The sequence below is a fragment of the Balaenoptera borealis genome (assembly GCF_965194805.1).
Source record: "Balaenoptera borealis genome assembly, chromosome: 4".
In the NCBI taxonomy this organism is placed as follows: Eukaryota; Metazoa; Chordata; class Mammalia; order Artiodactyla; family Balaenopteridae; genus Balaenoptera; species Balaenoptera borealis.
The window spans coordinates 53,680,976-53,697,047 of NC_138861.1; the positions used below are offsets into that span (position 1 = coordinate 53,680,976).

Genomic DNA, 16,072 nt, shown 5'->3' on the forward strand with positions numbered 1-16,072 from the left:
GCCCTGTCCCCATATTTAGGTGAGTTAGATGGGGAACAACTCTTACCACTAGCCACTCAACCATCCAAACAACAGCAACAGCAAACCCTGTGTGGAAAGCCTGAAATGAGGAAAGGAGATAGGGAAAGGGAAATAATATTTAGTAATAACTATATACCCCTGACTACTCTGTATTTTGCGTGTGAACCCATTATTTCAGAAATACCCTTTTATATATGGCGCAGAATCATCACATATTTTCCCACCACACAAATAATTTCTAGGTAAGAAGTCTATGCTTTGTGACTCTTGGGTTGTTTTTGTCTTAAGTATACCCAGTGCAATCGTATCAAGGGACTCTTTGGTCTAAAGAAAATCAAGCTCCACAACAACCTAAGAAAATGAGTTACATGTTGCCATAGCAACCGGACCAGCCTCAGAGGGAAGGGCAGAGTTTTTCAGATTCATCTTCTGCATCTGCAGATTGACTTCCTTGAAACTGAATCATGTGTCCTGATCATCAACACTGAGCCTGTTATTTTCATTAAAAAAAAAAAAAGTTGCAGTCTCAGTTGATGTATTTTGGCCTTTTCCCTGGTGCCATTCAATGTCTTTTTATCTCTGAAAGGTGGGATTGGGTAACTGGATCCTTTGGAACTTTCATTCATGCATGCATTAACATGGTTGGGACCTAGGCCAGTGGGTTTGGTAGTAATTAAACTTTGATGGCTGGAACATGACCTGTGAAATGAGTTGCTCGTCTCAGTTTAACTCCTAATGGACGGAAATCCATATCCCTCGGAATCCAACCATAACCCCTGTTTCCAGACCATGGGAAGAAGTCAGAGGTTTGAATGGCTTCTCCTGGGGGTAGACTGCAGGGCCTCTTCCTCAGGAATTATGCTTTGCATTTCCAGGCCACAGATAGCTCCACAGTTAGTCTCAAAATACCCTGCAAGATGTGTGTAAATAACACAAACCACATTTACAGGCAGGGCCACCCTGGTCGAAAGTACAAGTAATTTGCCCAGAGTAAGATAATTAGTAACAGCAGGGGTAGAGATTCCAGAGGGTCATACTCCATTCCTTTGCTAAGACCACTGAAAAATCTTCCTTTCACTCAAGAAACATGGCCAATTAATGGACAGCGGGAGGTGGGGATGGGTCAATGCTTGCTGATTCATTTTTAAAGGTCATTTTTATTTTATGGGGTTGTTGGTACCTATAGTTACGTTTTCTTTTCAATAACAAGTCTCTTGATGTTTCCTCTAATGACACTGAAAAATGTGTGTAGTGAGAATCAAAGCTGGGGGCTGGAGAGAGCCGGATCTGCTGGGATGTTTCTACATAAAGAAAAGATTCAGCCGACGAAAGGGAAGAGTGCTCTAATGGAAAGCACCTACATCTGTGTCTTAGTCCCTTCAGGCTGCTATAACAAAATACCACAGACTGGGGGTCTTATAAACAGCAGATATTTATTTCTCACAGTTCTGGGGGCTGGAAGTCTGAGATCAGGGTGTCAGCATGGTCGAGTGAGGGTCCTCTTCCAGGTCGCAGACTTCTACTTGTATGCTCACATGGGAAGGGGGCCAGCAAGCACCCTGGGACCTCTTTTACAAGGACGTTAATCCCATTCACTTCCCAAATCACTTCCCAAAGGCACCATCTCCTAATACCATCACTTTGGGGCTTAGGATTTTAACATATAAATTTTGGAGGGACACATTCAGACCAGAGCAATGCATGAGATCTGTGTTAGATTGTGAAGGATACAAAGATAACTAAGACATGAGTCCTGTCTTCAGTAGCTCACCTTCCCAGCAGATAGTGACAAGTACTCTAATAATAGTATGGTAAGTCCCCTAAATAGGAACGAGTTCAGTTCCAAGAGCACGTACATAAGTCCAATTTGTTCCTAAGTCCAACAAAGTTAGCCTAGGTACCCAACTAACACAATCGACTATATACCACTGCTTTTACATTTGCTTCCAGACATCCTGGGCTTGAAATAAAGATACTGTACTCCTGTACTTTATACAATACTGTACAGTAAAGTACACAAAAGCACAACCACTTGTAGAGGAGGATGCACGCACGTTACAATGTATGCCAGACACGTGAACTAACTTACGTGATTGAACGTGCGAACGCATGTTCGCATCTTTGAAAGTTCACAACATGAAGGTTCATATGTAGGGGACTTGCTGTATGTGGCTCCTGTGTTAGGGAGAAGTGTATTCTGACTCTCACCAGAGCGGAGGAATATAGAGAAATATTTCTTAGGGAATCTGAGCTGGGCTTTTTAGGACAGGTAGGAAGTCATAAGACAGACAGTGAGGAAAGGATCTTTTAGGAACTAGGAACAGTATAAACAAAGGCATAGATTGGAGTCTATTTAAGAAAAACACATTGGCCAAATGTGGCTTGAGGTTTAGGTTAAACTGTAAGACAGAGTTGGAACTAAAGCAAAAAAGTGAAAAAGAGCCACATTTTGGAGTGTTCTGAAAAGCAGGTAGAGATCTTTGGACAGTATCCCATATAGAATCAGATATTTGAAAACCAGAAGTTTAACTGTGGTCAGTGTTTTTATGCAATGAGATGAGATATTAATAAAGTTATTTTTTTAAAAAAGATTCACATAGCCTAATCTATGTTCTAGGAAGATGCCTTAACAGATTAGGCTGAAAATATTCTGCACTTTTGTCAACATTCCTTCAAAATGTCATAAAAAGTTTTGTAATATAACCCTGTAAAAGGTTAAATGAGTTTGCACAGACTGCAAACTGAAGATGCCTGTGCATAAATGCTGACTCAGGTATTTCAAGTGACAACCATTACGGTTAAGTGCTTGAGGCACTATTGTGGGAAGCAGGGAAATGGCTTCATGCAGCAGAAAGGCCAGCCAAGTCCCTGAAATCTCTTTCTCTCTGTTTCCTTTCTCATAGGAACAGCAATGGAAATCTTCAATGTACAGCAGCATTACTCCAATCTGCTTTACAAGCCCTCCAATTGAGAAGCCAATTGGCAAAGTAAGAATGAATTCATTTCTTGTTGAACAGTATGATTTGAGCCTGTTGGCTCTTCTTTCTGTTTGTTTTGAGCTACCTGGGTGACATAATCAAATTGATCTCATAAAAGTGGCTGATAAAAATCCAAATTTTGACCTATTTGGTTTGCCCTAGTTGCATTTGCCCTAGGCAAAATGTTGAGCTGAGTGACATTGATCTGAGATTCCCTGGCCTCAGCTTCTGCCCCCACGTGCATTTTGATGATGTCCTCCCCAGCTCCCTTCAGTGCCCTGCTTTCTCAGCTCTTTGACCACCTTCCCCGCCCATCAGAACTTACTAGAAAGAAAGAGGTGGCTTTTAGTCATTTACATTGTAGGAGAGGGAAAAATCCTTTTTCCTCTTCTCTTCTAGGCTTAGTACCTGGGGTGATGGAAATTAAACAAAACAAAACAAAAAAAATGGGTAAACAGGAGGAAAGATTTATTATCATGAATAAAGAGGCCTTCATATAAAAGAAGTGAAGACCCAAAGAAGCAATTGTATTTGGGGCTTATATACCATTTTAACAAAGAGTGATTAACTGTGGAGAAGTGACAAGAGAAAGGAAAAGGGATTTGGGCTTCTCTGGGCCATAAATTGTGAGATGGTAAATATGTGGGGACAATTAATGGAAGATTAAGTGTTATTTCGTAAGGTTTGTTATGCAAACTCACATTGGTACCTTTTCTTTTATTTATTTATTTTTTTAATGCTATTCTTCTCTGCTTACATTCTTTTTATTTATGTATGTATGTATGTATGGCTTTGTTGGGTCTTCGTTTCTGTGCGAGGGCTTTCTCTAGTTGTGGCAAGCGGGGAGCACTCTTCATCGCGGTGCGGGGGCCACTCTTCATCGCGGGGCATGGGCCTCTCACTATCGCGGCCTCTCGTTGCCGAGCACAGGCTCCAGACGCGCAGGCTCAGTAATTGTGGCTCACGGGCCGAGTTGCTCCGTGGCATGTGGGATCCTCCCAGACCAGGGCTCGAACCCGCGTCCCCTGAATTGGCAGGCAGACTCTCAACCACTGCGCCACCAGGGAAGCCCCGGTACCTTTTCTATTGATAAGAATCATCTCCAGGGATCAAAAGTCATCTTCTTCCTGGTATGGGAAAGACACCTTTACAAATTTATGTTACCTTTACAAAGGGAAATTTATGTTCTACTTTTAGACAGAAAGGGAGAGGCCAGAGAGCTTTTCCTACATCTGCTCTTTCTCAATTGCCTTTGACTCAAGATAATCCTTATGCCGAAGTGGCATATTTTGGGGTGCAAACTCTGATCCGCTTCAACGTCTTAGTGTGAAATCCAACCACCATACTACCTCTTTCAAACATATTTGTTATTTAAATTATGCTGTGGAATGAAAGACTTTGCCTCCAGAAGAGAAACTACAGGTATTTGCCTGAACTGCAACTGTTCTGAACCTGAAATCACACCCATCAGTCCCACTAGGGAGTGTGGAGCTGGATGATTAAGAGTGTGGGCTTAATGGCGTCCGGCTGCCTGGGTTCAAATCCTGGCTCCACCGTTCACTGGCTCTGTGACTGAGCAAATCACCTGTAAAGGGGGCTTCATAATAATAATACTGCCTCACGGGACTGTCATCAGAATTAAACAATTTAGGGCTTCCCTGGTGGCGCAGTGGTTAAGAATCCACCTGCCAATGCAGGGGACATGGGTTCGAGCCCTGGTCCAGGAAGATCCCACATGCCACGGAGCAACTAAGCCCGTGCGCCACAACTACTGAGCCTGCACTCTAGAGCCCACGTGCCACAACTACTGAAGCCCATGCGCCTAGAGCCCGTGGTCCGCAACAAGAGAAGCCACCGCAATGAGAAGCCTGCACACCGCAATGAAGAGTAGCCCCCGCTCGCCGCAACTAGAGAAAGCCTGCGCGCAGCAACAAAGACCCAACTCAGCCAAAAATAAATAAATAAATAAATTTATTTAAAAAAAAAAAGAATTAAACAATTTAATATAAATTCACAAGAGCAAGGATTTTTTTAACTCATTTTATTCACTGTGTATCCAAATACTCAATGAATTATGCAAATGAGTTGAATGAATCAATAAATGAAATGCTATACACATGGTAAACTTAGAGGAAACACGTGCTCAATTTGCTCATCCCAAGAAATGGGAGCTGGGGCGTGTTATATGTCAGTGTTACCGAGTCCAAGCTTGCTCTGCCCACCTCACAACAGGCCAATAAATCGGGAGACAAGGTGTTGAGTCAAGGAATATGACTTTATTCGGAAAGCCAGCAGACCCAGAAGATGGCAGACTAATGTCTCCAAAAAACCATCTTATCAGGGTTTGGATGCCAGTTTCTTTTATATAACAGAGAGGGGGGAGGAGATGAGGAGGTAAAGTAAAAAAAGGCCATAAGTTTTGCAAATATCCCCTGGAATGGCCAGCCTCCGGGAGGGGATGTGTTAATTTCTTCTTTCTTGCAGCCATCCACAGGTGGACAGGGTCAGGATGCTTCCCTGAACAAAGGCACTTTGGTTTAACATTTAGGCAGAGGGGCAGGGTTCCCCGAGGCAGGCCATTATGTACAGACAGTATCCTTTCAGTGAACAAAAGCAGCGGAAAGAAAAGGTGAATGTAAAAGAAACAGATCCAACATGTAGTCAGATGTGGCTCTTCCCTGTTACATCAGGAAGGGAGGCAAAACTCTGGCGAGTTTGTCAAGTACACTTTCCAGGCACACCTTAACTGAAGGGCCAGTCTACCTGGGATAGCAGCCACCTTCCTATCCTTTGCTACAGTGGTGCGTCTCTGGACCACACACGCTCCAACAACTAGGATGAGACATAGCCACTGCCCAGACAAGTCAAACACAAACAAAAGTTCTTTCAATAGGGCTTTTCTCTCCAATTTATATATATATGTGGGCAGAACTGAAGCTTCTGTAGTTTTTAAAAGGAAATGAATCTATTTTCCCAGCAATTCCTGGTAATTTTGCCTTGGCGGCAAGTCCTGCCAAGACAGCTTTCTGCAGGGCGCAAGCTCCCAGTCGAACAGGAAGTCTCCTGCCCGCTGTCAGCCCACTGAGGTTTTGCAGGCGTAGCAGGGGAGCAACCCAAGCTTCTAGGGACTGACTTTCTGTACTTCGGGTTCAGTAAGGTCTGCACTTCCCCTCTGCTGACTTCAGTTCCAAGTAAGAGGAGTATCCTTTGACCCAAAGATTAAAACAACAAACAAACAAAACACTCCCTGAACATCACAAAATGTGCTGGCAACAGCTCCATTTCACTGCCTTCCCCTGGCCTCGGTCCCCTCCAGCCCCGCCTCCTTTGACTTTTTATAGGTTCTAAACAGAACACCACTCTGTGGGGATGGAAAGAAGCTGTTTCAAAGACTGAGGTCAGAAGTCCGTGAACGCTGGAGGGGTCTTTTCTGACTAAATTGCACTTCAATCCAATAGATAGTCCTGAGTTTACTGGATGTTTTCCTAGACCTGATTAGAAACACTAACAGCAGTATAGAAATGGTAGAGAGTAACTTTGGAAAATGCTTGTCAGAAAGCGGAAGGAAATCAAGTGCAGTATGACCATTCTTGGTTCAGTGATATTTCACTGTGTGTTCCTCAGGTCTCCCTCCCCCCCCAGGGCAGAGTGAGCAGGTAGGTGTCTTTCTGCACAGTGACACTAGGACTGTCCTGGGGTGAGTGGGGCTGCTCCCAAAGGATACTCTTGCTCTCTTTTCTCCCCATAGCTCTGGCTTCTGGGCTTAACACACGTTCTGTAAAATACGCTAATGAATTCGTTTTGCAATCAGCTCTGTGATCCATCCACCTGGAGGGGAAAATGATGCCAAATATGTAAGAAAGTCAAGCTTTAATTATAGGGGTCAGTGGAAGCCAGCATTGTGGGTGGATAATTAAAACCTATGGTTAATCTGCCCAGAATCCAAACTCTCTTCCTCACTGCCAAGAAACTTTCTGTTGGGTAAAAAGCTGCAAGCTGGACCCAGAGGCAATGTCTGCCACCCACATTAGGGTGAACCAAGCTGAACCAAGGACCAGTGTTTCCTTCCTACGGGTGGTGGAGGGGAGGAAAGGTGTTGAGAAAACACCAGTTGGAAAACAGAGGATTCCAATGTGAGCTCATAATAGAAAAAAGAATATTTCGGGGCCAACTCCAATCTTACCATTAAATGATAACTCTTTTCATTAGTGGTTATGATTAGAGGGTAGGAATAAAGGAGGGAAACTTCCTTCTTTTCAGGGGAGAAGCTTTGGAAATCACTCTGGGCAACAAGCAAGCCTGGGATGTGTGATTATCCACTCTCAGACATAGAAGAGTTTCCTCTTTTATTTTACATAATTGGAATCAGCGCCTTTTGAATGGAGCATACAAATTTATGTAAATAAGAATGCAAATGATAAAAATACGTGTCTTGGGATTTCCTGGGGATGACCTGGCAGCTTTATCTCTCTTGACTTCGCAGCAGCTAAATATTGTTGTGAAAACTCAGGATGAACTTATTTCCCCAAATGCCACAATGTTATAAGTAGAGGACTTTCTTTGTAATTTGTAAGAGATACTCTGGAGAATGAATTAAGACAGACTACTTTAATGTATTTGACAGTAAACATATTCCCCCCAAGAGGTTGCGCAGGCTAACAGTAAATGCAAAAGGGATTGGAGAATTTCAATAAATTAATGGCAGATTCAAAGTGGACTATTGAAAGGGAATTAGAGAATAATGATGGAAACAAAAGCAGGGATTTAGGGAGATAGGTAACATTGGAAGATGACATAAAATTCAACTTCCAGGCTCTCCCACAAAATTCTCACTGGTGCTACTGACAAGACAGGAGAGTGGGCTGAGAGAAGTATTAGTTCAACTCAGCAAAGCATTGCGCAGCTCATGCCAAGTCAAAACGACCCAATAAAGTGCCTTGACCTCTGAAAGCTGCATAGAATACACAAGCAGAGGGAGCTGTTTTGAATTAAGAGCTGCCCATGACCATGGCTGTGCCAGCCTACCTTTCTCAGTAGAATTTAAGTGACAGGTATACTTGTCCTCGGTCTAAAGAAATGTAACTTTAATGCATTATTTGATTTTACCAGAAGGAAATGGAGGGAGATAAACAGCTTTGCAGGATAGCAGTGTTATTACATGGAAGGGTGGCTAAGAAAGTTATCGAGGCTCCCTGGGCCTTCTGTATTTCTGGGTGAGTGAAGGGGAAACTGGAGGAGCTAGATGGAAGTAACTGGATAAACAACAGATAAAAAGAAAGGAACTGGTGAACTCAGAATCAACAAAATATAGAGCTGCTTTATTTCAAAATTGGGAGGCATCTATGGGAAGAAAACAGACAGAGGTGTCCCTTTTTGCAGATTGATCTTTAGCTTCTTTTAGCACTGGAGAATTTTTCTTACCAAAGGAAAATTTAGCTTAGCCAACAAGGGCCATTTTAAGAATAGTCTTCTAAGTCATGGCCCGTTGAGAATCACTGAACGTTACCTCATTATATCATGGCTGGGTCTGAATAGACAGCACCAATTCTATGAGAAGTAGCTTGGGACTTAATATTTAGGGCTCTAAGTGACCCAGGAAGATGGAAAAGCCAACCCACAAGCTACTCTGTGGCCTATTGCTGCTTCCAAAAACAATACCAGAAGTCAGGAATAGAATAATCAGAAGATAATAATAATTTTGAACTCAGGAAGCCACTATAATTGCTACAGTTGTAGATAAACATAATTTTTTGAGGGTAAGTGCCCCTGATTTTACTGGATCTCTTTCTTTCTACATTTAGCTTCTGGTCACTGAGGCAAAATACATTAAGCCAAATATTTTTCTTCTAGGCCTTCTTGTGACAAGGTGAAAGAAACTTTCAAGTTAAGGGGTCAATTTTCTTCTTCCTCTAAGATTGTGGAGGATTTAGTTGGGCATACGTCCACCCAGCTAAAGAGCACATTTTTCAGCCTCCCTTGCAGTTAGATGTGGCCATATGATGAGAATGTGGCCAGTGGGATATGAATGGAGGTGATGTATACAATTTCTCAGTCATGCCCTTCATAAGAAAGGCAGACCCCACTTGCTGGCTGGAATACCAATATGGTAGCAGAAGCTGAAACAGCCACCTTAGACCAAGAGAGGATGGCAGAGAAACAACATAGAACCATTGCCTGCCTGCTTGTTTTCAGACTTCTATTGCCTGAGACAGAAATCAACTTCCACCTTGTCTACACCACTACTAGTTTGGCCATTGGTACAGTAGCTGCAGTGGTATCCTAGCACACAATTAAAGCAGGGGAGAAAGTGGACTGCATGCCCTATAAGAAGTCACTTAGGATCCAGTGAAAGTAGAAGGCAGAGCCCGGTACAGTAAATATCAGTTAAAGGGATGAAAATGTTGAGTTGCTGACACCTGTCTTCCAAATCAAGACTGGATGAGGAAGAAGAGATAAGGAGGCTAGCTTCTGGTTCTGAGGATAAGGTGATAAACAGAACTCTGCTCAGCAGAGAGCCCCATTTTTGAGCTCTAACATAGTAAACCTAGATATCTATCATATCCTGAATTTTGGAGAAGCTCTCCTTAGAACTGAGGGAAACAAATTTCTACTGAAAATACTCAAATTCGAGCGCTGTGGTGGAACCCGTTATCTGGTCAAATAACATTTCTATTTATACTTATTGTATGTAGGAGCTATCATTAGTTTGGAAATATGTATAAATATTTTCATATATTTGGCATAATATTCTATTCTTTCATCATCTGGAGCAGGTATGGATTCCCTGGGGCTCTAGGGAATCATCTTGGGTTTCAGCTTTTGCTGTAACTCAAGTTACACAGGATTTTATGGGACAAGTGCATTGTTATCTCATACCTCATTCTAGATCAACTCTCCTTTTATTAACATAAAATAACACATTGTTTTGGCTTAGTAAATTAACCCTCTAAAACATCAACATCATTAGGACTCTTACTGCTACCCCGCATTAGAGTCCGTGTCATTTTTCCCCATCATCTCTTCCCCCAAAATGCCTGACACAATGACATTCACACAGTTGGCAGGTAGTATTTGTCCTCTGATGGTTACATGAATATGGAATTTTAGTTTGTTATCCAGCTATCTTCATCTTCTTATCCTTGTTCACAATGGTTGTTGAATAGCATTCTATGTGAGTGGGCTACTATATCTACAGAAGACAAGAAAAAATTTTAATCAATACCATTAGCACTGTCCTATAAGTATCAAGTAACTAGAGGTGAAAATATATTTCCCCTAAATTTAGATTCCTGGATTCTCACTACCACTCAAGCAAAACCTAGGCTGAAATTTACTACATTAGGTCCATTGGTAAGAGTTCAACTGGGTAAGAAATGCAGCCTGACTCACAAGGACAAGAAGTCTGTCCATCCTAACATTCCTAACAGGCAAGATGACTCTATAAACAGACTTTGTAAGCTCCAAAGAGTTGGAATAAGGTTGAACAAATATGATTAAACCAATGGCAGTTCAATTTATGTCCTCCTGTAAGCACAGAAACATATTCAATTCCAGGTCCCAAAGCCTGCAGGAAATAAGTGAAACAATATCTATAGAATATATTTTATTAGGCTTATAAAATTCATTAATTCAGAAACAGGTAGATGCTTATACACTATAAAAATGGGAAATAGCAAACTTAAAAATCATTCTTGTTCTCTGATCTTGCTTTACAGCTTATCTCTAACGGCTGAAATGTATGATACAACGTGTATGACCCAACTGCAAAGTACTTGATGTTTAAATTTAAATGTGAGATAAATGTCTTGTTAACAGCACATACATACACACGTAATCACCAGACCCTTACTATTGGGGACCGCGCCATTATCAAAGGTCTCAGAGTCATATTTGTATTATATGGAACTATTGTTTATTCTTTCCTTGTCTCAATGTGCTGACACTTCCCCATTAACGCTGCCTTGATTTCTCTCTCAGAACCTGGTTGCAAAATACCATGTGGAACTTTTGATGGAAAAATGCTAAGTAAAACTACTGCCTGTTCTGTTTTTGACCAAAAAAGAAACTTTAATTTGTCCCACCTGGAAACAGGGGGAAAAAATGACCTGGGATTGGTATAGTCTGCGTGTACTCTATTCACATAGATCAGAAAAACATAACATCACTATATTCTGAGACATAGCACTACAGAATTATCAGCAGAATTTATGTAGCTTTGCTACCTTCTCAGCACTCGGGGTACCCTTGAGAAAGCCAAAGGAAGCTCCTCTTGGAAATATTGCATTCTAAACATTCTATGCCAGCTGCTTATTTCCATTAAGAAATAAACAGACATTGAATGTCTTCCAAGTGTGAGGCCGTGTGCTATAAACAGTAATTCAGGGCAATTGGGTATAAACAATAACAGCAATAATCATTATTATAATAACTTCCATTGTTTGAGAACTCTGTGCCCAACACTACCCTGAGTTCTTAACATCCAGTCTCTCATTAAATCGTTTTACAAATGAAGCCTGGAAAGGGTAAAGAACTTATTCAAGGTCACAGACTGGCAAACGGTACAGCTGGCATCCAAAACCAGCATGCTTGACTTAAGAACCTACGCCTTAACCACCTGCTGGAGAGATTTTTTTAAAAAATTTATTTGGACAATCTCTTTTTTATTCCTAGTTGAAATATAATCAAAGTTTCCTGAGAGGATGCAGAAGGATGCCAAAAAAAGTATGACCCGGCTTATATTATGGGTCACTCTGGCTACGGTTAACCAACCTTAGATTTTCAGTTTCCAAAAGGCCCATTATAAATAGCAACCCTGCACAAGTGGGAAATAATGTGTGAGCATGCAGCGTTAGGTTGCCCCTGTAAAGGCAGTTGCTTTACAAAGGACTTTAAAGGGGGTATGAACTGCAAAGATAACACCATGAGGTTACTCAGATCAAAATAGTATTCCTCAGAAGCCATTCCATATATTTGGGTGTCCCAGTTTATCTCCTCTGGAAGAAGGAGGCTTGGTACTCACCTAATCCATGAGGCAATGCATTTAATTTTAAGAACTTTAACACTCTCAATGAAAAGGGTCAAAATGGTATTATTAAAGTTCAATGTAACAAAAGAATCACCATACAGACAAGGGTAGAGCTGAAATCTCCACTTGCCACTAATGCCTTTTTCAGGTAGGCAGTTTGGATGCCTGGTAAAATAAAGGCATCTGTTCTCTTTAGTGAACAGAGAGCAGATTCCATAAAAGTTTATGGTCTGAAAAGTAGGGAGGTAATTAGTGGTGGGATGAACTCCCCAATTGTGTCTATGTTTTTAAAGGTCATTTCCTGGGTTTTATGAGAGATGGGGAATTACATTTGGGCCCCCATAGAACTTTGCTTTTACTGCTATGAACGTTTTTTTCAGCTTACCTTACTTTAGGGTTGGCTGATTGCGTGTCTGCCTTTTTGCAGGGGCTTGTAATCTCCTTGTGAGGGGGCAGAATTGTGCCTTATTCATTATTTATGTCCCCAGAGCACCAAGCGTAACTCTTTCCATATCTTAGCTGGTTATTGAGGAGGGGGAAGTGGTAGAAAAAGAAAGGGAAAGAAATTCTCATTTTGTTTATCTGAGATCGCTGTTTTCAAATTACCTGGGTTCAGGCTGCTTTTCATTAAATGCCTTCTGAAACCTCTCTAACCAACAGCTTAGTGAAAAAATTCAAATTTACCTTAAAAGACATTTACTAACAGAATAACTCTTAAAAGGCTCTATTCATTTGCAAAAGGCAGAAACTGCAATTTTTACACTAAGGACTTTCAAAGAGAATCAGATATAAGAGACATGTTGAGATTAAAACAAAATAGAAAAAGAGAGAGAGTGAGAGAGAGAAAATGTTCTCATGCTTTGTGGCATGGAAGTTGTTTCCTTCCTTCGCTGCACCAGTGAAAGTGATCTTGCCAAGGTCAACAGGAAAATCCTAACTGCTAAACCCAGAGTACACTTCAATTCTTCTCGAACTTGACTCAGTTGACCTCTTCTCGAAAGTTGTTCCTCTCTGGAGGGATTTTATGAGAGTTGACTGTTCTAATTCTCATCTGACCTTCTCAGTCTCTTTTGCTATTTCATCTTCCCTCAATAATACCTCCAATTCTGTGTTCCCCAGTGTTCCATTCCTGGTGCACTTAAAAAAGAAAATCAACTCTCTCTCCTTGAGCAATATTCTTTATTTTCTTGTTTCATTTGCTCAACACGATTGAAACTAAACTAGTCAGCGCCTCTTTCTGGTCTTCTGATTCCCCTGCTCTACAGATGTTCTGTTCCTCTCTCAGTGAATGTTCCTAGCTTCTACCCAGCAATTCAAGCCAGGTTCTTGGGTATCATCCATAATTCTTCCCCCCTACCTCATCCTTTCAGTTGGCCATCCAATTGGGACGGTTCTAAAGCCTTAATATCTCACCCTCTCCTTCCCCATTGTGATTGCTGTAATTAAGGCTTTCCTCATCTCTCATCTGGTTCTAAAGGAACCCTCTAACTGGTTTCCCTACCTTCACTTTCATCCTCTTCTTTCAGTACCTCATCAATATCACTACAGAGTTAACCTTTCAAATTGCAAATATGATCAAGTTACTTACTTGACTAAAAGGTGGAATGGCTTTCCACTGACTACTGAGCTAGTCTGCATCTCTCTGAATGGTCGGGGGAGGCATGTGTGAAATACTCCCCCTCCTCTCGCCTCAGCTCGCTTTGCTCATTTCCCCCAAATCCTACACGACACTCTATTTCACGACTCTGCCATTGTGCATGCTGTTCCTTCTACGTGGTCCTGCCTAATCCCCTCCTCTTTTTGAAAATCTGTCTTAACAGTTTACTTCTACTTCTCTTTTGTCCCTCCTACAACCTCTATTCTGAGTTAAACTGCACTTTATATGTTTCCTATTACAGCACTGCTCTCACTTTGTTGAAATTGCTTGCACCTCTGCCTCCTCTTGGTAATGGAGCATGTTTCTTATCTTGTATTCTTCCGGGTGTGGCACAATGCGTGCACACGCCAGGATTGGACGGCCCAGAAATCTTGTTGGTGCCTGTGAATACCTTGTCCATTTCACCGCAAACCCAGAATTCAGAGCTCATTCAAACCCACAATTTAGAACTCTTCTCCCCACTTACACATTTTAAGATTTTCTTGGCTAGTGTACCTGACTCTAAACTTTCATTAATGAGGAAAGTAAACACTACTCACGGATGATTAATGCCGATTCCTATGCTGAAGCTCATCATAATAGAGGGGAGATTTTTATCACTTGGAAACCACGAACACAGCACCCTGGCCTATGTGAATTCCTTCCTCTCAACTGGTAGCAGTGAGATAACTGAGGAGATAGACATATGACCTTGTTTAGGTAAATCAACCAGATCTATTTTATTAAATAGAATTGCAGTGGGAGTTAGAAGTGCCCGCAGTGCCTTTAGTAGGCAAGAGTGATCATGGTCAGTGTTTCCAGATGCTGTCTGTACAATGGGAAGGAAAAATGGTTACTGGCTCCAGCTTGGACTTTGGATGGCAGGTCAGTTACCAAAGAAAGTTCAGCCTTTTGTACCTTGAAAATATCTGACCAGTTTAAAATTACGCATTCTGATAGGGAAATGCCAAGTGTGAAAAGATGAGAGCTTTGAATATACCAATTTAAATGTCCCACAATGGAGAGTTTGTAGCACTAAAATTTGTACTCTTTAGTTTTAGTCAATATGGCAATCATAAAAATAAAATTTAGTGGTATGCTTCTTTTAGAGGAGAAGAGATGAAAAAAAAATCAAGAATTCTCACACAACTTCATTTTAGCATGGAACCATTCTTACTATGAGAAAAATATACACTTATATAATCAAAAATGTTTATTAAATATAGTGCTAAGTATTCTGGGAGATACTAAAGAAGTTATCCTGTCTTAAGGGATATAGAATGACTTATTCAGCACTGGAAGCTAATTTAAATGTCCTCTAGCTCAACTTCTCATCTAATGCTTAAATCTATCCTACAAATACCTGCCAAATCTCCTCTGAATATCTCCATTTAGAGGGAGCTTTCCACCTCCTGAGGCAGTTCATGTCATATTTAAATAGCTCTTATTATTAACGATAATAAATAAAATTTATTGAGTGCTTACTATATGCCAGACACTGAGCTAAGCATTTTGTATTCAAAAATCCTATTTAATCTTTATCACAACTTTATGAAATGGTACTGTTATTATTTCCATTTTACAGGTGATGGGGAAACTGGGCAACTGCCCAGCATCACACAGCTGGCAAGTGGAAGACCCAGCTTTGACTGTGTAGTTTGCATTCTTAAACAGTATACACGTGCAGCTTCTCTAACTCAACTTCTTCCCTATGATGCCCTGAAATCTGCCTTCTTATAGCTTCTATTCATAGGTCCTAATTTTTAATGAGATAACACTAAACATCTCCAGTCTTGTTCCACATGTTAGCTCTTCAAATAGTTGAAGGCAGTTATCTTATACACTCTACCCCTTCGGTATCTCTAATGGATACACAATTGCATTGCTTTCCGTTTTTCCTTGTGTGAGATGGTCTCTAGGCCCTTCAGCATCATGATTATTGTCCTCTGGGCAAACCCCACTCTGGGGTCTTATACATTTAACACAGCATCAAATCATATAAGCTTTGTTGTAAGAGTGGAAACACAAGGTTGAGTCATATGCTTGTGGTCAACCAAAGCTACTAAGCGTTCCGCATATATGTTGGTAAGCTATATCTCTGCTATCCTCTAGTCACACAGCTGGTTTTTTGGAACTTGAATTTAGAGCTTTGTACTTAAGTCAGTTATATTTTATCTCAATAGTGTAGTTTATGGCTGTAGAATGCTAAAATCTTCTAGGATCAAGATTCTGCCATGTGAAAGTTTTTACCCTTTGTATTCATTAATGTTGCCATGTATGAAGCCATCCCAAAGTTAGTGGATTAAAAAACAATTTAGCTTCTAATTCTATGTGTCTGAACTTAGGCTGGGCTCACTTTAGTGGTTCTTGGACTTGACTGGGCTTACTCATGCATCTGTGATCAGCTGCTAG

The 16,072-nt window shown here is 41.1% G+C and overlaps 1 protein-coding gene across 1 annotated transcript in view; it reads left to right on the forward strand.

The window, feature by feature from the left end:
- Nucleotides 1-16,072, forward strand: part of RASGEF1B (RasGEF domain family member 1B) — a 555,837-nt gene that overhangs the window by 412,158 nt on the left and 127,607 nt on the right. The window contains exon 4 of the mRNA XM_082389351.1: nucleotides 2,925-3,008. Coding sequence (XP_082245477.1) covers nucleotides 2,925-3,008 — 84 coding nt within the window. The remainder of the gene's footprint in view (nucleotides 1-2,924; nucleotides 3,009-16,072) is intronic.